At 57.7% G+C, this 19,784-nt stretch overlaps 1 protein-coding gene and 1 pseudogene across 1 annotated transcript; one reads left to right on the forward strand and one right to left on the reverse strand.

Moving 5' to 3' along the window:
* The window catches only part of LOC138102437 (uncharacterized), a 705,988-nt pseudogene that overhangs the window by 301,996 nt on the left and 384,208 nt on the right, over positions 1-19,784 (forward strand).
* LOC138102402 (serine/threonine-protein kinase pim-1-like) lies at positions 8,011-19,373 on the reverse strand. The gene is made up of 5 exons (XM_069000113.1): positions 19,321-19,373; positions 16,562-16,607; positions 15,990-16,356; positions 15,136-15,261; positions 8,011-8,108 (listed from the first exon to the last, which is right to left on the reverse strand). The coding sequence occupies exons 1-5, from the start codon at positions 19,371-19,373 to the stop codon at positions 8,011-8,013; spliced, it is 690 nt and encodes a 229-aa protein (XP_068856214.1).

Genomic DNA, 19,784 nt, shown 5'->3' on the forward strand with positions numbered 1-19,784 from the left:
GCGCCCGCTCAGCTCCGCGCCCAGAGCTTCGATGCCGGGCAGGCGGCTCGCTCGGGCTCCCGGGAGCCGGCACTGGGGCGCGGCCCGGCCCCCACAGCGCCGGGAGGGGCTGGGAGGACAGGGACGGGATTTGGGGGTCCTGGCGTTAACTGGGAGACCCTCACTGGGAACCCCCTTCCCGCTGTCCCACCTCCCCTCATCCGCCCTCTCCCACCCCTTTCCCACCGTCCCCCGAACCCCAGCTCCCCCCAGCTCGGTTTGGGGGTGACCCACCCCTTTCCCACCGTGTCCCGTCCCCGCCCCGCTCACCCGAGAGCTCCTCGCCAGCAGCCGGGGGGAAGGAGGAGGAGGAGGAGCGGGAGGAAGAGGAGGGGCAGAGGAGGAGCGGGAGCAGGAAGGGGAGCAGCGAGAGGAGGCGCCGCGTGCGTCCAGCGCTCTCTGGATCTGCAGCCCCTTCCCGCCGGGAGCATCGCTGCCCCCGCATCCCGCAGGTGACCGGGAAGGGGGACCTCGCTCCGGATAGCGTGGGCGGTCCTGGGAGGGTTTCTTTTGAAGGGGGGAGGGATATTTGGAGCTCAGCCGAAGTACCTTGGGGCTCCCTGATCCTTTTCTTCGGGACGGGGCGGGTGCAGCGAGGTTTGGATCTTGCAGGACTCCAAAGCTGCCCCGAAATGCCCTTTGGGTGGATACTGCGGGGTCCCCGGGAGGTGTTTTTTGGGGATGTCGCGGTGGCGGCTGCCGGCAGAGCCCCGGCGGTGGGTGGCGGGTGCGGGGTCCCGGGAGCCACGTGGCGATCGCCCGGTACCGGCGCTGGGGGGGAGGGGAGGAGCCTTGAGAGGGGGGAGAGAGAAAAGCGGGGAGCCCCGGGAGTCCCGGACCCTGAAATGGGGGCCTGGAGAGGGGGGACCCCGGCAGCCGGGAGTGGGGTGAGCTTGGAGAAGGGGCAGCCCCGAGAAGGGATGAGCCTGGAGAGGGGGAACCCCTGGGACCCCAAAATGGGGACCCCAGAGAGGGGGGACCCCCGGCACCCCGAAGCAGAGAGCCAGGGGAGGAGGGACCCCTGGGACCCCAAAACCCTCGGCATCCCTTAGTGCAGCCCCTGAGAGGGGGACCCGTGGGACCCTCAGCAGCCCAGAGAAGGGGGACTCCCAGAACCCCAAAATAGGCAGACCAAAGAGGAGGCACCCCTGGGATTCCCTGGAAGTCTGGAGCGGGCAGAGACCCTGCAGAGGAGAGACCTTCAGTATATGCAGGGCCCGCAGCATCCAGGACAAGGGGGACCCCCAGAACCCCATAGTGGAGAGACCAGAGAGGGGGAACCTCAGTGAGGGATATTTTCCTCTGAGTCTTGATGTTTCAGAGTTTTTCATGGACACAAGATATGTGGTGACTCCTAGAGATGGACTTGGGCAGGAGGAACCCCCAAGCCAATGCGCTCACCCCTTGTTTTTCCCTCCAAAACAGGACTTCTCATTCCCAAACCTTTGCTGAATGGAGGAGGAGGAGGAGGCTGTGAAGAAGAGGACGATGCCCCGGGAGCCCCAGGCAGGTGAGGAGGAAGTCAGTGCCCCTTTCCCTTCTCTCCTGCTCCATCTCCCAGCCCAGCATCGCCCCCGGCTGCAGGACAGCCCCGCTGCCGACGCCGTCCTGCCAGGGACGGACTGGGGGGATCTCCTTCCCCTTCCCTGTGGCACAGAGGCAAATCCCATCCTCTCCTTGTCTTTCTTCTCCTTGTTCCTTTTCCTTGCTTGCTTGCTTCCTTCCTTCCCCTCTTTCTACTTGTTCCTTCTTGTTTCTTTTTCTTCTTGTTCCTTCCTTTTCCTTGTTCCTTCATCTTCATTCTCCCTTTTTTCTTCTTGTCCCTTCCTCTCCTTCTTCCTTCTCTACCCTTCTTCCTCTCCTTGTTCTTTCCTTCCTCTTTCCTTGTTCCTTCCTCTTCTTGTCCCTTCTTCTCCTTGTCCTTGCTCCCCCAGGCACTGAGCTGCAGATGGAGACCAGGGAGGACAAATCCCCATGGCAGAACTTCATGGAAGAGGCTGCTTTGAGTGGCTCAATGGCACAGGAATCACATGGGGAGGAAAAGCCAAAGGGATCCCCCACAAGGAGGGGCTCCAAAGCCAGCCCAGGGTGCTCTGAGGAGAAGAGGCCCCCCCTCTGCTTCATCCAGAGGTCCAACCTGGTGGTCCGTGAGCAGCTTCACACTGGGGAGAAGCCCTATAAGTGCTTGGAATGTGGGAAGAGCTTCAGCCACACTTCCCGCCTCTTCATCCACCACCAGATACACACAGGGGGATGGCCCTACGAGTGCTTGGAATGTGGGAAGAGCTTCAGCCACAGCTCCAGCCTGATCCGCCACTATAGGATCCACACTGGGGAACGGCCCTACAAGTGCTTGCAGTGTGGGAAGAGCTTCTGCCAGAGCTCCAGCCTGACCTGCCACCAGGAGATGCACGCCAGGGGAGGGCCCTTTGAGTGTCCTGAGTGTGGGAAGATGTTTCAGTGGATCTCCTATCTCATTGTACATCAGCAAACACACACAGGGGAGAGGCCCTTCCGCTGCACAGACTGTGGGAAGAGCTTCAAGGGGGGCTCCCAACTCACCAGCCACCAGCGCATCCACACCAGGGAGAGGCCTTAGAGTGCCCCGAGTGTGGGAAGAGCTTCTCCTGGAGCTCGTCCTTGAGGAAACACCAGCAGAGGCACCAGTGAGGGAATCCCTGCGAGTGCCCCAAGTGTGGGAAGAGCTTCAGGCACTGCTCCAACTCCATCTTAAAACTCGAGGTGCTGCTGACTGAAAAGCTCTTCCAGAACCCTGTACTTCAGACACTTATGAATCCTCTTCTCTTATTAAATGCCGTAAAATATTACCGTGTCCTGCACCCGTAGGGAGGAGGAGAGAAGAGCCAGCAGGCATAAATATGCAGCAAGATTGATTGATTTAATTATTTTACAAACTCTTTTATAGCCTTTTTTCTTCATAGTCTAACTGGATAAAGGATCAGCCACCCCTTGGTGGTTGGCTAAAATCCTAAAACATCCACTGTCAAAATATTTTTCTACTGTACTATAAACAAAGCTTCTCAAGGTTGCACGTGTTTCATTGTTTATAGAACTCTGCTGCTATCTTCTGTGAGAGAGAAAAGTCTCTCACGGATTTAGAAAATAGCAAGAAAATTCTTGCTAGCAGCATTTTTGTATCCACATTCTCTTTTCCATTCTTTGTCTTTTTCCTGGCCTCTTTACTGACCTTTATTCTTGTACAAATTGTCTGTCCCAGTAAGTCCTTCTTTGCTGAACCGATGCTTTCTTCTTCAATGCAAATCTGCAAAGCAGAAGGAAAGCAGCCCCTTGGAATGGCCTCAGTGGAGCAGCACTCCCTGGCACAGCCTCCCGCCCTCAGGCAAGGGACCAACAAGGCAGCACCAGCCTTGTCAGAGCTGGGCAAGGACAAGAGAGAGAGCAGATGCCAACAGGGGCTTTGTGCTGCACCAAGGGACATTTGGGTTGGGCATTAGGAAGAACTTTTGCCCAGAAAGGGGCATTAGATATTGGAATGGGCTGGCCAGGTGGGGGTGGAGGCACCATTGGGGAGGTGCTTAAGGAAAGCCTGGGTGTGGCACTCAGGGCTCTCCTGGTTGCCGTGGTGGGGATGGGGCAGAGGTTGGACTCGATGATCTCCCAAGGCTCTTCCAAGCCAATGCATTCAGTGATTCTGTGACATCACAGGCTCTGGGGACAGTGTGGTGGCTGTCAGCTGTCCCCAGCCCGTCGCCATTCCCAGAGTCCGGGCAGCACTCGGCACGGAGCCACGGCCAGAGCCAGCGTGGAGGTGGCGGCTCATCCCACAGAGCACCATGGCCAGCCAGGGCTTCTCCTGGCTGCTGCAGTTCTGTGTGCTGCTGATGCTGGCCCATCCCCTCGACCCTTCCAGCCATCCTGAGGGGGACATGGGCACCTCGGCTCTGCTTCACGAGGAGCTGGAGCCGCAGGACTCCCCGGGCCCTGGGATGACCCCCTTGGTGGACGTGGTGCTGATTTCTTGGACATGCTCGGCCCTGGAGCTGCTGATCATGGGCCTTGTCCTGGGATGGTTCTGGAGACGCTGGGGAGAGGTGAGGGAGGGGGGTCAGGCAGGCGGGACAGTGCTGGGGCCGGCAGCCACCAAAGCCTTGGGCCAAGCCGGTGTTGGGCGAGGCCTGAGAGCCGCCGTGGCAGAGCAAAGCCAGGTTGGACCTGAGGGTGCTGGGCCTCCCGGGCAGCCCTTCGGCCACGGCCCCTCGGCAGAGGGGGCTGAGCCCCTGGGCGGGAATCGGGCCCAGCCTGAGCCCCAGGGACACCAGGCAGAGGCGGCCGGAGCTCTTCTTGCTGCAGCCTCTGCCCGGGGCAGCCCAGCCAGGCCCAAGTCTCTCGCGGAGAGGCCAAGGGCAGCGCCAGAGGGCTCAGCCCCGCTCGGCCCCTCTGTCCCTTCCATCGGGCTCCCTGGGCCGGGCCGTGCAAGAGAAGCGCCAGAGCCCCTGGGGCTGTGCAGGACGCGCTGCCGGGGACGTGGCTGCCCCAAGGAGCTGCTGCGGCTGCTGAGGCACAACCGCGCCCGGATGCGGCTGTGCCGGCGCCACCGCTCTCTGCAGAGGCCCAGAGCCAAGACACCAGCAAAAGGGGGCAGCTGCAGGAGGAGGAGACCCCGAGGCTCCCCTCAGCGCTGACTCTCCAGCTCCAGCTCAGTGCTCAGCTTGCAGGGCATCGCGGGGGATGCGTGACCAGTGCCCAGCCCGGGCACTGCAACATCCCCCAGCTTAGGGGTCAGTGAAGCCCCCCATCCTCAGCCGCAGAGCTCCCAGACACCTTTTCCCCCAGAAGCTGAAGTTTCCATGACTGTTCCAGTTCCAAACTGTTGACCCTTTTTGGAGGCATAAGGTTCTCACCCCGTAATCTTCCAGTCACCCCCCAGCAGTCAAGTTAATCAAGTTCACATTTTCTAGCTATTGCTGTGTCATTTCCTTGATATCCATGTGAGAGGGGTCACAGTGATGGATGGGTTTGCACGGGAGCTCCAGAGCCCCGGAATGGAGAGCCTGAGTGTCCCAGCAGGATTTGCAGGAGTGTGGAGGGCAGCTGGAAAGAAGATGGTGGGCAATATTCTCCTGCCTCCATCTTCCAAGGAAGCTTTGATTTGATCCCTGTCTGCATTGTGCCATGGGGCCTCCAGAGGCCCAGGGAGGTGTCTGGGTGGCCCCAGAAGGCGCTTGCAGAACCCTGGGGCAGCAGGGAAGGGGCAGGAGCATCCCTGTGGTGCTGTGAGAGACACCCAGAGGGGGCCACCCCTGGGGCCCAGGCAAGAGCTGCATTCAGGCAGCCAAATTCATGCAGGGTCTGCCCAGGCTCTGCCCAGGATCAGTCCAGCGAGCTCCGCTCCTGTCTCACCTCTTTGTATTTTCTTTGTATTTCTCTGTATTTACTTCTGTGTATTGATCCTGATGACCCTCAAAATGCCATTAGAAATCATTTTCCCTCAAAATAAATACTGACTTATTTTGGTTTTAGGAATTAACCGTGGGTAGTCCCTGCTTAAATGACTTCTCTGTGACCTCTTCTGCAGTTTGCTCCTTTACAGCACCATCAACCACCTCTCTTAAAATACAGATCCCTCATTGGAAGCAGGGAATTCACCTGGATCCCCTCCTGGGACCCCCCTGGATCCTCCTGGACTCCCCCCCCTCTCCCGAGGACCCTCCACACCCACGCCCTGTGGGACCCCTGTGCTGGGCTGGGCTGAACTCCCGGGCCCTGCGGCCAAAGTCTGCCTGGAACCCGCTGGGTTCAGCCCAAAGCGGGGAAAGCTCCGGGAGCCACAGATCCATTTTGTCCTGCGGCTGTGGGGCCTCACCCCCGAGGGAGCAGGACTGGGCGCTGTAACCCCAATCCCTTATTCCGAATCTCCTTCTCCCTCTCCCTCTGCCTCTTCTCTCTCTCTCTGACACTTTACCATGCCATAAATCGAATCTCTCCTGATGGGAGAGATTTTGCTGAAAGTCCTTGCAAGGAGTTTAAAAGATAAAGCGAGACGTCTTCTCGCTTCTAGATAGTTGTTTATTAAGTCTTATCAGAGGAACTGAGCCACTAGCGTGACCCAGGTACAGCATGGAAGGAGGAAAAGTAGGAGTGAGAGCGAGAGAGAGCCATTATCAAGATTTACACAGCCTTTTAAAGACATTTTAACCAATAGTTACTAAAACTTACATTATTTTTACTTTCTTACCAATTATTCAGTAACACGACTAGGAACTGCAGAATTTTCCATCCAGTCATTCCAAACCACTTTTACTGCAGAATATGGAGTAGTAGAAGACGGAGAAGAAGGTTTAGAGAACAGCAACAATCCTCCATTTTGATATTTCTTACTCTTATCTATATACTATAAAGAGAAGCCCAAAACCTCTAAATTTTTCACCCTGTGACAATCTTACATAGTAGTCTATAACCTAATTCACACCACTGTATTTTCTAGTTGTTGTCTGACTGTTGGTAATTTTTTCTGAGGTTTAAAGCTATACCAGTGGTGTCCAGGGGGTAAAAACCCTTAAAAACAGGCAGAGAAATATTCTCGGCACTCTGGGTTCCTACGTCTCCCCCTCCTGTTTGAACCAAAAACACTTCCTTGACAGCTTTGTCCGTGGCTCGTCTAGCACAGTGGAGTATACAAGGTACAAATACTGAAAGAATTACAACAATAGTTAAAACATATAAACCTGCCTTCAAAATTTTTCTCCATAAAGGTGTAAGGTCAAACCAATTGAACAAATCGTTCAACAATGATCCATTTTCTTCTCCAAGTTTAGCTATTCCATCCTCTAATTGCCGTATACTTTCATGGATGGATTTCGAATGATCTGACAAATTCATACAACACATACCTTCAAATTCTTCACATCCATGTCCATGCACTAATAGAAGATAATCAATTGCTGCTCTGTTTTGCAGAGTCGCTTGTCTCACGCTCTGAACATCAGTTAACACATCGCTCAGTGTGAGAGAGACAGCACGAGAGTTCTTACTTAGCCAACAGCCCAAGTGATCCAATTGTCTCAAGGCTGCTCCTGCAGCAGCACCAGGTAAAAGGAGAGCTGCAGAAAACCTTTGTCCAAAATTCCAAGCTACAAATTTATCATTACAGTCAGATGTATATTGCTCAACAAATCTTTTCTCCTTTCTCTTCTGTTCTTTTATCATTTTTGCGTTGGGCGTTAGCAAAGAAAGCTTTCCAAAGCTGCATGGACCGCCCTTGACATTTGAGGCCAAATTCTGTCTCCACAAATGAGAAACATCCCTCGCGGCAATTGCAATGGATCCTGGTTGAACGATATGCTCATCTTTATTGTTGAATTGCACCAAGATGTTGCATTTCTATATATTTCGTAATTTGGAGTGACATCTGTTATCTTGGTTTTATTTTGTTTCAACCCTGGAGAATGAATACTACACAAAACTCCATTTTTATTGAACCAAGAATTTCCAGTTCCTGAGTTTCGTAAGGAGCCTCCGGAAGGGATTTGGTCCAAACATCCCAATTCTCCACTGGATTTGAACCGAATTGTGAAAGTTTTAGATTAGCATGTTTGGAAGGTGGCCATTTGTCTGCTGGTAGACAGACTAAACATGTTGAAAATGGCTTCTTTGGTCTTGAATGAGTTAGACAGATGGTATCTAGGCCTGATGCATTGGCCAAAGTCTCCCAGATATTTTCTTTTGGTTGCGTTACTGGGAAAGCTGTATTGCTTAAGGCAAACAGTGAGATGATAAGGCACAAGTGTAATACCTGATTGAGCTTCATTCTCAACAGCTTTATCCCACATAGGAATCTCTGATCTGTAACAGAACTTCTAACACACTCTTACATACAAAATTTACACCATTAACTTCCCCACTTTTTGCATAATATTCCGTCCACAGTTCTTGCACAAAAAACCAATTGATGTCCGTGGCATCGACAGTAGCATTGACACTGATTCACGTCTACGCGCTCGCCTCCTTGTTCCCGGAGTCGATTCCTGCTTGTTTCTGGACTTGATAAGGTTTCACGTTTTTTGCTGGAATCCACTTTGGTCCTGCACCTGTTGAGACACAAGCATATCCCTTGCCCCAAGTTATTAGTTGAAATGGGCCCTCGATCTTTCCCGTCTCTAAATCTTTGATCAAAACTAAAGGATTTTCTCTCAATTTTGCCTGAGTACTATTTGAAAAATGCCTGATAATTGGTGGAGTAGGTTCTGAAAAGGAGCTATTCAGGAAGTTTAAAACATACAAAGCTTTATTCAATCACATCTGAAGCGTAGCCTCTGCTTCCCCCCTTTTCTGTTTATCCAAAAGAGATTTTAAGGTATGGTGTGTTCTCTCAATGATGGCTTGGCCTGTAGAAGAATTAGGAATGCCAAATATATGATGAACACCCCAATTCTTCAAAAATGTGTCTAGGGTTCGTCCTCTCTAAGCTGGACCATTGTCTGTTTTAATTTCCTGAGGAATACCCAATGCTGCAAATGCTTGTAAAAAATGTCCACACGCATGTTTCGCTGTTTCGCATATGTCTTGGTTTTGAAAGACAGGTGTCTGCTAAGGAAGGCAGAAGCCTCCCTTGAAGTGGCAGATATAACGCCTTTTTCCTCCAAGTTATTATAATTTTGAAATCAAGGGTCTTTAGGCAAAGATGTGGGAAATAGGAATAACAGTTCTTTACTATATATATATACATATATATATATAACCAACAAAACAATATCACCTATGGCAGTAACAGCAAACAATCACAAACCCAGTCCCAGCCTTCTCGGCTGTCAGGCCCTTTCCCCTCGGGTGCAGTTCCGCTCGCAGCCGGCAGGGGCGCTGGCGGCTCCCGGTGAGCAGGGCAGGTGCGATGGTTCCCCCGCGGCTGCAGGGGGCGCTCCGGAGCGAGCTCGGGGAGCACGCGGCACTGGTGGCCTGGGATCCCGGGAAGGGATGGAACAAAGATTTCAAAAACCCCCTGGGCAGCCGATCCCGGTGTCCGGCTGGAGCCTCAGGAACAGCAGGCTGGAATGGCAGGCAGGAACAGCAGGGATGAGCACAAATCCCGCGTGGCAGACAAGATGTATCAAAATTCTGGAGCTGCGGTGGGAACCCGCGGAGGTCTCAGCAGGCAGGGAGAGCGGGGCTACAGAGCAGCGAAGGCTTGAAGCAATGGCAGGGGCAGGGCGGCCGCAGCCTGGCTCCCAGCGGGGCAGGGAACGCGGGCTTGGGAATCCCGGGGTCTCTCTGGTGGAAGGAAAGCAGCCAAAGAAGCAGCCTCTCTCTCCGTCATCCAAAACTCCAGGGACTGACTGCCCACACAGCCAGGTGAAAAAAAGAGTAGCAAGATGCACCCCTCCATCTATGGCCAGGGCTGTTGTTTTTCTTAAGCACCCAGTAATTTGTCCCCATGGCAACATGTATGGGGAAAATTCCTTTAACAGAAAAAAACCCCAGGAGAACTCCCAAAACCCCAACATTCTGTTACGAGCTTCCTGCAGATTGTTCCACCTCTGCTCTCCATATGGAAAGATACAAAGATCCCTTTTGGTTCACACAGTTAAATGTCTGATGGGTCACACGGTGGTACCTGTACAGATACACGTCTGGAGAGAAAGCCAAACATCCATCGCACTCTCTCAACACCCACAGAGCCTGAACCAAACTCTACAAGGCCACGCAGCTTTACACAGAAATTCATACATCGATAAAACTGTACAACAGGATGCAGGTTTACACAGAAATTGATACACAGGAAAACACAACAATCTGTGCTGTGTGAATACACTGACTTCTGTATAAAAATGGCTCCACCCGGCGGGAACCGATCCAGAACTGTGCGATTACCAAAGGACCCATCGACACTTCCATACCCTTGGAACTAAAGACACGGGACTGTAGAGCTCTCCAACTGCGTACATTCCTGTCTGGGGGTGACTTTATGATGTGTATCCCCTATCGCTGCTCTCTGCCCAGAAATCAATCCTGTGCCTTTGTGTGCCTTTAAACTGAGCCCGACGGGGGAGAGAGAAAACACCGAGCGAACTTTTCAAAGCGGTTGTTCAAGGACACAGACACACACTCCTCTGCGTTCTGCTGCGGCAGCGAGAAGAGCGGAGGGAGCGCCCTGCTTGCTTTCCAGCGCGCTTTCGGCTCCTTTTCTCCGGAGGGAGACGGAGAGTTGAAGTTTGTTTTCCTGGGACTTGGGCTTTTTCCCTTCTTCTGTTCTGGACTGTTTCAACATCAGAACACACCGGGAGAATTTTCCACCGAGGCCCTGGAGGACACCAACCCAGCTCCAAGGAGGAGGAGAGAGAGCACACCTACAGAAGGACTCTGAAATCTTCCCAGGTTTCTCTCCACAGCGAGAGCTTTTAGTATTCAGCATTATTATCCTTTTGCTGTGTGTTTGTTAAATAAATAGGTTCTTTTTCTCTTTCACTTTCCTCAGAGGAAAATATTTTTTGGCAGACCTGGTGGGAGACGGCTGGTTGTAACCTGCCTTCTGTCAGAGGATATTTTCCTCCAAATTTGTCCAAAGCAGCACACTAAAATAAGTCAGTATTTATTTTGAGGGAAAAATATTTCGAATGGCATTTTGAGGGTCAACAAATACAAAGATAATAATAAGGATAAATACAAAGAAATAAATACAAAGAAATACAAAGAAAATACAAAGAGGTGAAAGAGGACAGGAGCTCACTGGACTGGTCCTTGGCAGTGCCTGGGCAGACCCTGCATGAATTTGGCTGCCTGAATGCAGCTCTTGCCTGGGCCCCAGGGGTGGCCCCCTCTGGGTGTCTCTCCCAGCACCACAGGGATGCTCCTGCCCCTTCCCTGCTGCCCCAGGGTCCTGCAAGCGCCTTCTGGGGCCACCCAGACACCTCCCTGGGCCTCTGGAGGCCCCATGGCAGAATGCAGACAGGGATTGAATCAAAGCTTCCTTGGAAGATGGAGGCAGGAGAATATTGCCCACCATCTTCTTTCCAGCTGCCCTCCACACTCCTGCAAATCCTGCTGGGACACTCAGGCTCTCCATTCCGGGGCTCTGCAGCTGCCATGCAAACCCATCCATCACTGTGTCCCCTCTCACATGGATATCAAGAAAATGACACAGCAATATCTAGAAAATGTGAACTTGATTAATTTGACTGCTCTAAAATTCTACAACTCGAGGATGACTGGAAGATTACGGGGTGAGAACGTTATGCCTCCAAAAAGGGTCAACAGTTTGGAACTGGAACACTCAGGGAAACTTCAGCTTGTGGGGGAAAAGGTGCCCTTCCTCCTCTCTCCCTTTGCTTTATACATCTGATCTGGAGTCATATGGTTGGAACATCCCCTTGGCTGATTTGGGTCCGCTGGCCTGGCTGTGTCCCCTGCCAGGATCCTGCCCACTCCCATCCCCTCTGATGGGGGAAGGAATGGCAGAGGGACAGCGCTGCTGGGCAGTAGCCAGAACACCGCTCTGTTACCAGCACCCGTCCAGCTACCAATGCAAAGCACAGCCCTGGAAGGCCCGTGAACTTTCCCTCAGGCAGACCCAACACACGGGACTTGAGCTGCCAGCAGCCCAGGTCACCCTCTGCCAGCCCCGCTCCTTGGACCTTGTGTCCCCACAAGCAGGCACAAAGTGTTTCTGCTGCTCCCCCTCCTGCACAAATCCACTGAGAGCTGGGATTTTTCCAAGTCTCGTGTCTCCGTTGTGCCGTATTCCCAAAGAAGCAGCAGCCCCTCCCGATGAACACGGTGAGTTGCACGGATGCTTGTCAGCTCCACTGCCTGCCTGGAAATCTGGAAACTGCTTCTAAATGCTGCTCCCTTCAGCTCTGGGGCACCGACTGACACAGAGCTGGGAAACAAATGCCCTGGCTGCTGGCTGACAAGGTGAGTTCCGCCAGAGTCAGAGCTCTGTGGGAAATCTCTATCCACGCCTCTCCTTTGAATAGATCCGCACACGGGGTGCGCAGGGACGTGTCCTGTATGGAAAGGAAGGAGTGTGCCAGCACCGTGACTGACACTTTCCCTCTCCATGTGCGTTCCACAGCCACGGGTACACAGATGTGATGGAAACCCTCGCACAGCCAGAGCCTTCTGTCCCTGCAGAACGGAGCGCGGCGGGTGGGGGCGGTTGGTGGGCAGCGAGTCCCGGACAGCGGGCGAGATCCGGCTCCACAGCTGCCAGGCCCCACTAAGGCTTAATGCCGCCTCCTCGGCAACAGGAAAGGCCTCCAGCCTCGTCCCTGCCCAGAGGGGCAGCGCTGGCCTGGCTGCACAGCTCGTTTTCCCCACAGGTTGCAGGAGATGAGATCACAACGCTTGCAAACAGCAACTGCGAGCCACAGCTCTGGGTGCTCACCATGAACCTCAGCTCTGCCAGCGCTGTCTGCCCCAGGCTCCAGGGGATGCAGTGGGAGCCCGGCTGGGCTCTGCCCTGGGGCCATCCTCCAGGGACAGCTGCACACAGGGAGCATTTGGTTGCCACAAAGAGCCAGGCCATGGCTGCAGGGAGCTGCTCCAGGTGCGGCCTGCACTGCTGTGTGCTGCGCTCTGGGGCTGCTGCTCCCCGCAGAGGGGACTGCACTGGGGTGCCAGAGGAGACAGAGAAGCTCCAGCTTAAGCCTAACTGGGCTGGGTGGCTGGGCTGGGAAGAGTGGCGAGGGTCAAGGGCATTCACAGAGCTCATCCTGCTCTGTGAAGAACGAGGAAAAGGAAGTGGGAACCCAGCAGTGAGCAGAGCTGAGGCCTGGAGAGCAGCTCTGAATGACCCCCAAATCTCACCAGAGCTCTGAGACTTTGCTGTTCTTCAGCCAGTGACAACATGACTCCCTAAACCTGGGGCTCACTCTTCCTCGTGGCCAGGGGCATCAAGGAAGGCTACAGTGCAATGGGGACTGCGGTGAGCTGGGAACTCACTGGGGGAAAGAGGGAGCACTTGTGGAGCAAAAGGCAGGTGGGGGAGAGAACTGTTCAGAGAAAGGCTGAGCTTCAGCTTGAGCAAGCTGAAAAATGGCATTGGGGGTCAACCCAGACTGATTTCATTTCAGAAGTTACTGAACAAGTTTGTTATTGGGGGGGTGTCATATTTTCCCCTGGAGGTGCACGCTCTGCAAACTTGAGCTGCACTGCCCAGCTGCTCAAGCACGTCTCTGCTGCAGGTCACGGCGTTTCTTCTTTGGCTTCTCGTGGCCCCGGGGCTGAGCCGCAGCAGAGCCCTGGCGGAGCCCAGAGCAGCCTCAGCATCCACAGAGCCCGGCTGCAAGGAGAGAAAGCAGAAAGCACCCGTCAGCTGAAGGCTCCCGTCCCCCTTGTCCCAGCCGCCCGCGGTGCCCAGGCCGTGCTGGCCGTGCTCAGAGCGCTGCCCAAAGCTGCCCAGCATTGCTGCCTCTGGCAGGAGAGCAGGAGGGCAGGACACGTGCCCAGCCTGCAGCCGGCCGTGGCACAGCCACCTCCTCAGCAGCTGCCCAGAGCGGGATGCTGCTGCGCTCGCTGCCGTCTCCCAAAAGCCCTTATCCCAGCCGTGCCAAGAGGACGGGCACCCACCTCACGCCTCCTGCTTCCAGAAGAAAAGCTGCTCCCAAACGGTGTCCTCAGCCCTTCTCCAAGGGCAGATCCCATCCACGCCACAGCTGCTCCCAAGCACTTCGCCATCCGGACCAGACAGCACCTAGAACGCTTCCTTTGGAAAAACAAACCATAAATCAATGAAAAGAGATTACAGACAAAAAGGGAAAACAAGGAAAAAGGTAAAAAATCTTCTCTCTGCTGGGGCCTTGAGGAAGGCCCAAGCCCGCCATGCGAGGGAAAAACCCACCCACAGGCCAGGGCAGCCCACGCTTTCTGCCTTCCCCCTGCACTGCCCCCAAAAGTCATGCTGAGCCCAAAGCCAACAAGGGCAGTGGAGCAGCCCAAGCCCTTCCTTGCCTGCAGAGCGAAGCAGCCCATGCACAGCTTCTGGTGTCCAACCTCTGCTCCCACCATGGGGCTTTGTTTGTGTCGGGCTGGCTGCCCCAGCCCCAGCCCCAGGGCGGGCCACGGTGGGTGCTGGGGGCTGTTGGCAGGGCCAGGAGCAGACTCCCAGTTCAAAACCAGCCCAGCCCATCCCCCCAGCCCTGCCAAAAAGCAGCTTGGCAGCCGACTGAAGAATCGGTTGCATCTGCCCCAGCAAAGGGGGGAACCTTTGCTTCCCGGCCAGGCTGTGCAATGCACAAATCTGGGAGCATCCCCCTGCGTGTGGACTCATCTGCAAATTCGCTGTGGAGCCTGGCTTTGGAGAAGGTGCCACAATTGAAGGCCATCATCTTCAGCTTGCCAGGTGGAGGAAGAGCTTGTCATCCTTGATGTCACCCTCCATGTCTCCAGCAGCAGCAGCCTCACCTGGCACAGCTTCTCCAGGGGCTCCTTCTTCCCTGGGGCTGGAGCAGGCTGTCAGTGCTCTGCCCAGGGCCCCGGCTGTCGCTGAAGAAGGACAAGCAAAAGCAGCTGGCGTGGGGGCCACCAGTGCTGGGAAGAGCAGCTCAGCTCCAGCAGCAGGGCTGCGCGTGCCCAGCTGAGGAGCCCTGCGCAGCGATTCAGGCAGGACAAAAACTCTGCCTTTCTTTGCTGCTTCCTGCCAAGGCGCGTGTGCAGCTGGAACTTACCGGCTCCCTGGGTCAAAGCGTGCGTGTGGCTCTCTCCCTTCTCCTATGGCACGTGAATATCCTGCATCCAAGGATCACAGGACAGGTCTTCTAATGAGGGCCTTTCCGAGGAGAGCACGGATAAACACCGTCGGATGAGATTCTGGCACTCTGCGGAGAGAAAGCAGAAAGCGCCAGTCAGTTGCAGAAGGCTCCTGTCCGCTTTGCCCCACTCTTGCCATGGCCAGGCCGTGCTGCGTGTGCTCAGGGCTGTGCCTAAACTTTGCCATCAATTCTTTCTTTTGGAGGAGAGCAGGAGAGCAGGACATTGCCACCTCCTCAGCAGCTGCCAGAGCGGGATGCTCCTGAGCCCGCTGCTGTCTCCCAGCACTGCTATTCCCCCCGTGCTGCAGAGATGAGGATCCACCTGGAGAGAGCCGTCGTGGGAGCGAGAGCCGGCCCCAGGTGCTGTTCCAGCCCCTCCTGAAAGGGTGCTCCCCGCAGACCATCTGGTGCAGCACGATGCCCAGGGACCAGACAGTCGCTGCCTTGTCGTAGTACCAGCCGAACTGGGTCCATTCCGGGGGGCTGTAGGACGGTGTTCCTATGGAATAGAGATGGAGTTCTTCAGGGGGACGCTGCCTGCTCCCAGAGCCTCGCCCCAGCTTCCCTGGGCATGTTGGGGCCGCAGCAGCGGCACACGGCGTGACCCGCTGCCCTCTGGCCAGCACCTGGGACTTGTGTACAAACTGGGGGTTGGAAAAGAAGCCGCTGGTGTTGCAAGAGGGCAGCGGAAGCCCTGGCAAGGCCCGAGCATTCCATGCAAAGGAAAAACCCACTTGGTGCTGGGGAAAAACCACGCTTTCATCCTCCCTGCCTGCACTGCCCCAGAAACCATTCTTAAGCCAAGGCAACCACGGGCAGCAGAGCAGTCCGAGCCCTGTCTCGCCTGCACACCAAACGGGCTGGAGCACAGGTTCTGGTCCCCCCTCTCTGCTACCCCCACCCACGGGTGTTTCTGTGGCGCTGGCTGCCCCAGCCCCAGCGCCAGTCCTGGGCAGAGTGGCTGGCGAAGGCTGCCAGCAGGGCTGGAAGATGGCCCCTCAGCCAGCGCCGCTCAAAAGCAGCTCAGCTGAAGACTCTGTCTGCCATGACTGGCAGCAAAAGGGAGAATCCCCCCTGCCACAGCCAGCTTGGGCTGTGAGATGTTGGGCTGTGAGATGTTGGGCTGTGAGATGTTGGGCTGTGAGATGTTGGGCCATGAGATGTTGGGCTGTGAGATGTTGGGCTGTGAGATGCCACTACCAGGAGCCTCCCCCTGCGTGGGCTCACCTGCAAAGCTGGTGTAGGCTGCGGCTTGCAGGTAGGTGCCACAGCCAAAGTCAATGAGTTTGGCCTGCCCGGTGGCCAGGTCGACCAGGATGTTCTCCGGTTTGATGTCCCGGTGCAGGACCCCGCAGCTGGTGCAGTGCCGCACGGCCTCCAGCACCTGGCGGAACAGGTGCCGCGTCACCTCCTCGCACAGGAAGCCCCGTGCCCGAATGAAGTGAAGGAGGTCCTGACACCGCTCCGGGCGCTCCAGCACCATCACCACGTTGTTGGGGAGCTCCAGCCACTCGTGGAGCTGGACGATGCCAGGGAAGCCAGCGGACACCTTGTCCAGCAGCACGATCTCCAGTGGTGCTCGGGTGCCGTCGGGCTGCGGGAGGAGCACGGTGCCGTCAGCGGGGCTGATGCCGTGCCGGGGCTCGGGAAGCCCTCAGCCAGCCGGGGACGCTCTGCGCGCTCCGCTGGCCCCACGGCCGCTCTCCCTCGAGGCGTTCTGGCGGCTTCCACCCTGCCGGGCCTCGGCTCATCCCCGCCCGTCGCGCCCCGGCTTCTCCCGCTGCCCCTCGCTCACTCACCAGCTCGCCCCAATGGCCGATGCGGTTCCGCGGCACCCGTTTGATGGCCACCTGCAAGGCAAGGGGAGCAGCGGGCTGAGCTCGCCGCCCGCCGTGCCCAGCCCCATGCTCCTTCTCCTCCTCCTTTGCCCCCCGCCTCCTGCGCCCGCCGCCGGCCCCGCCACTCACCGGGGCGCCGTCCGAGAGCCGCGTGGCCGCGAAAACGCTGCCGAAGCCGCCGCGCCCCAGCAGCGAACCCAGCCGGTAGCGCTCCTTCAGGCCCTGCTGCGCCTTCCGTGCCCGCGAGACGCGGCCGTCAGCGCTCGGCCCGGGGCCAGGAACGGCCCCCGAGCGCCGCTCAACCGCCCCGGGCCGGCCATCCGCACATGGGGGCTCTTTTGGAGGGGCCACCGGCGGCTCGGGGCCGGCGGCCGCGCTCAAGAGCGGCGGAGCTCGGAGCGGGGAAGACGCTGCGGAGGCGGCGGGAGCGGCCGCGCCGCCTGTGTCCCCGGCGGGCCCCGGGAGGAGCCGAGGCCGGGGCCGGGCTCGGGGTCGGGCCAGCCGGAGCCAGGGGCTGGCGATGGTGCCCAGGAGCCAGGCACTGATGCCCGCCCAGCAGCGCCACAGCCAGGACGGCGAGAGCCGGGCGGAGGCGGGACCGCGGCGGGACGCCCGGGGGCGGGGAGGGGGCAGCCCCGCCCGGGGCCGGGGGCGGGCCGGGGGCATGGCCCGGCCGGGCCTGGGGAGAGGGAGGCCGCGGGAGGGGGGGTTGGGGAACCAAAGGGAGAGCGGGAGAGGGTGCGAGACACTGGGAGAGGGAGAGGAGGAGCAGGAGAAGGGACGCAGAGGGTTCTTAGACTCGCTGCTTTTGCGCTGCTGCCGCTGCTGCCGCTGCTGCCGCTGCTGCCGCTGAAGCGCTGGGAGCGTTTGTCCGCGTGTCCGTGTGTCCGGTGCCCGTGTGTCCGTTCCCCCTCGCGCGCCCCACGGCCGAGCCCCGCGCGCCCCGGGGCAGCACGGGCCGCTCCGCTCCGGGGCCGAGGCGGAGTCCCGGAGCATCTCTTCCTCCCGCAGCCACACCAAACCCGCTCGGCCATTGGCAGCAGTTTTGCACACGTTTCCCTTTGAAGGGCTCCTCTCTACCCCCATTTCCAAGGAGTCTCCCTGCGGTTTTGGCACCTGCAGCGACAGGGCAGCGATTGGGCTTCAAACTTCAAGAAAGACATGGAGGGGTTGGAGCACGTCCAGAGATGGGATTGGAGCTGGGGAAGGCTCTGGAGGACTTCTGAGGGGCAGCTGAGGGATCTGAGGGCGCTGAGCCTGGAGGAAAGGAGGCTCAGGGGGGACCTGGCTCTCTCCAAGTCCCTGACAGGAGGGGGCAGCCAGGAGGGGTGGGGCTCTGCTGCCAAGGGAAAGCAGGAGAGGAAATGGCCTCGGGGGAACCTTTGGGGTGGATGGTGGGGAAATTCTCATCCTCCTTGTCTCGACAAAGGGGGAGGGGGGCAGGGGTGGGGCACGACCTGGGGAGACGGGGTTGGTGACGCTGGGCCGGGGACACGGGAAAGGGCACGGGAAGCCAAAGCCCCGCTGAGCGCTGGCGCTGGGCTGGCACGGGGTGAGCCGGCAGCAGGGCCCCGCAGCCCTGAGGGACTCGCCCTGACGGCCGGGGAGTATTGATCCTGGTCTCTAAAACATGAGACTCAATGAAATATCATTAAAAGATGCCTCCTTCTCCTTCTCCTTCTCCTTCTCCTTCTCCTTCTCCTTCTCCTTCTCCTTCTCCTTCTCCTTCTCCTTCTCCTTCTCCTTCTCCTTCTCCTTCTCCTTCTCCTTCTCCTTCTCCTTCTCCTTCTCCTTCTCCTTCTCCTTCTCCTTCTCCTTCTCCTTCTCCTCCTCCTCTCCCATCCCTTCTCCTGCTCCCCCCGGGCCCAGCGCCCACCCCTGGCCCCCCGTTTTCCCAGCGCGGCCGCATCCCGCGGGAGGAGCCAAGACGGAGCCGGGACAGGTCGGGCTGGGGCAGCGCTGGGCTCTGGGCCCGGCCTGGGCGCCCCCCACGCGCCCCCTCCTCAAATTCCGCTGGCGGGGGGCGCTGGGGGCGAGGGGGGGGCGCAGGTGGGGTCCGGGTGGGGAGCGCTGAGCGCTGCGGGTCTGCCTGGCAACTGGTGAGTCACCAGCGCCGCGCGCTCTGATTGGCTGAAGGTTGTTCAACGCCTGCTCTGATTATCTGATACTCGCGGGGAATTTTGGTTGGTCGTTGGGGGCTGTTTTGGGCGGCTTAGGGGGGGGTCTCTGCGCCTTTGGGGTCCGCTGGTGCCGATTTGGGGTTCAGGTGCCTCCAAGGGCCCCCCGGGGGGAGTGACACAGGGGTGACACACGGGGGTCCCCATTCCTGATCCATCCGGGGGCCAGTTCTACTCCCCCCACACTTGGTCCCCCCACGGGATCCCCGAAGTCCCTTCCCACTGTTCCCCAATAAACGGGACCGGCCCGAACTGGGAAGCCTTCCTGGGAACACTGGGAGCAGCCGGGCAGGGGCAGAGGGACAGCGGGGCTGGGGGGGACACACGACCCCCCAAAATCAGCGCGGGGATGGGGCGAGGGTTCCTGGCTGGGCCCGAGGCCACGGGGAGGGGCTTCGGCCGCCGGCGGCTCAGGAGCTCTGTGGGCAGAGCAAAGGGGGTGACACCGGGCTGGGGGGCCCGGGGGAGCACAGAGCTCCGGGGGAGGGGGGACACGACCCCCGGGCCCCTCCCATCACCTGCTTGTGCAGGTAGAAGCCGAGCCCCAGCGCCAGGAAGACGAAGCCCAACACGAAGCCCCCGATCCCCGTCAGCATCTTGGGGGGCGGGGGGGCAGCATTGGGGGGTGGAGGGCAGAAGGATCCGGGAAATGGCAGCGGCTGCTGGGAAGGGACCGGAATGGACTGGGACAGAATGGGATGGACTGGGACAGAATGGGATGGACTAGGACGGAATGGGACAGGAGGATACACTGGGACCAGGATCAGGACTGGGCAGGGCCACATTTGGAGCACCAGGGATTATACTGGGATATATTGGGACCACACTGAGGGCTACTGGGAACATGCTGAGGCCCAATGAGTGCTGCTAGGATATACTGGGAGTGATTTGCATCATACTGGGAATGACTGGGATTGTACTGGGAGTGACTGGAACCACAGTGGTGGTGAAAGGGTGCAATTGGAAAAATGCAGGGGGCAACTGGGATCATCCTGGGAGCAGCTGGC

The sequence above is a fragment of the Aphelocoma coerulescens genome, unplaced genomic scaffold (assembly GCF_041296385.1).
Source record: "Aphelocoma coerulescens isolate FSJ_1873_10779 unplaced genomic scaffold, UR_Acoe_1.0 HiC_scaffold_75, whole genome shotgun sequence".
NCBI lineage: Eukaryota > Metazoa > Chordata > Aves > Passeriformes > Corvidae > Aphelocoma > Aphelocoma coerulescens.

What these genes read in the sequence shown, in the direction of transcription:
- LOC138102402 (XM_069000113.1), bottom strand. Translation starts at nt 19,373, where the DNA reads ATGCTGACGGGGATCGGGGGCTTCGTGTTGGGCTTCGTCTTCCTGGCG. An exon ending in TTCGTCTTCCTGGCGCTGGG is followed by an intron (nt 16,608 to 19,320) that starts GCTCGGCTTCTA and finishes CTTGCAGGTGGC; the next exon opens with CATCAAACGGGTGCCGCGGA. An exon ending in AGCCTACACCAGCTTTGCAG is followed by an intron (nt 15,262 to 15,989) that starts GTGAGCCCACGC and finishes TCTATTCCATAG; the next exon opens with GAACACCGTCCTACAGCCCC.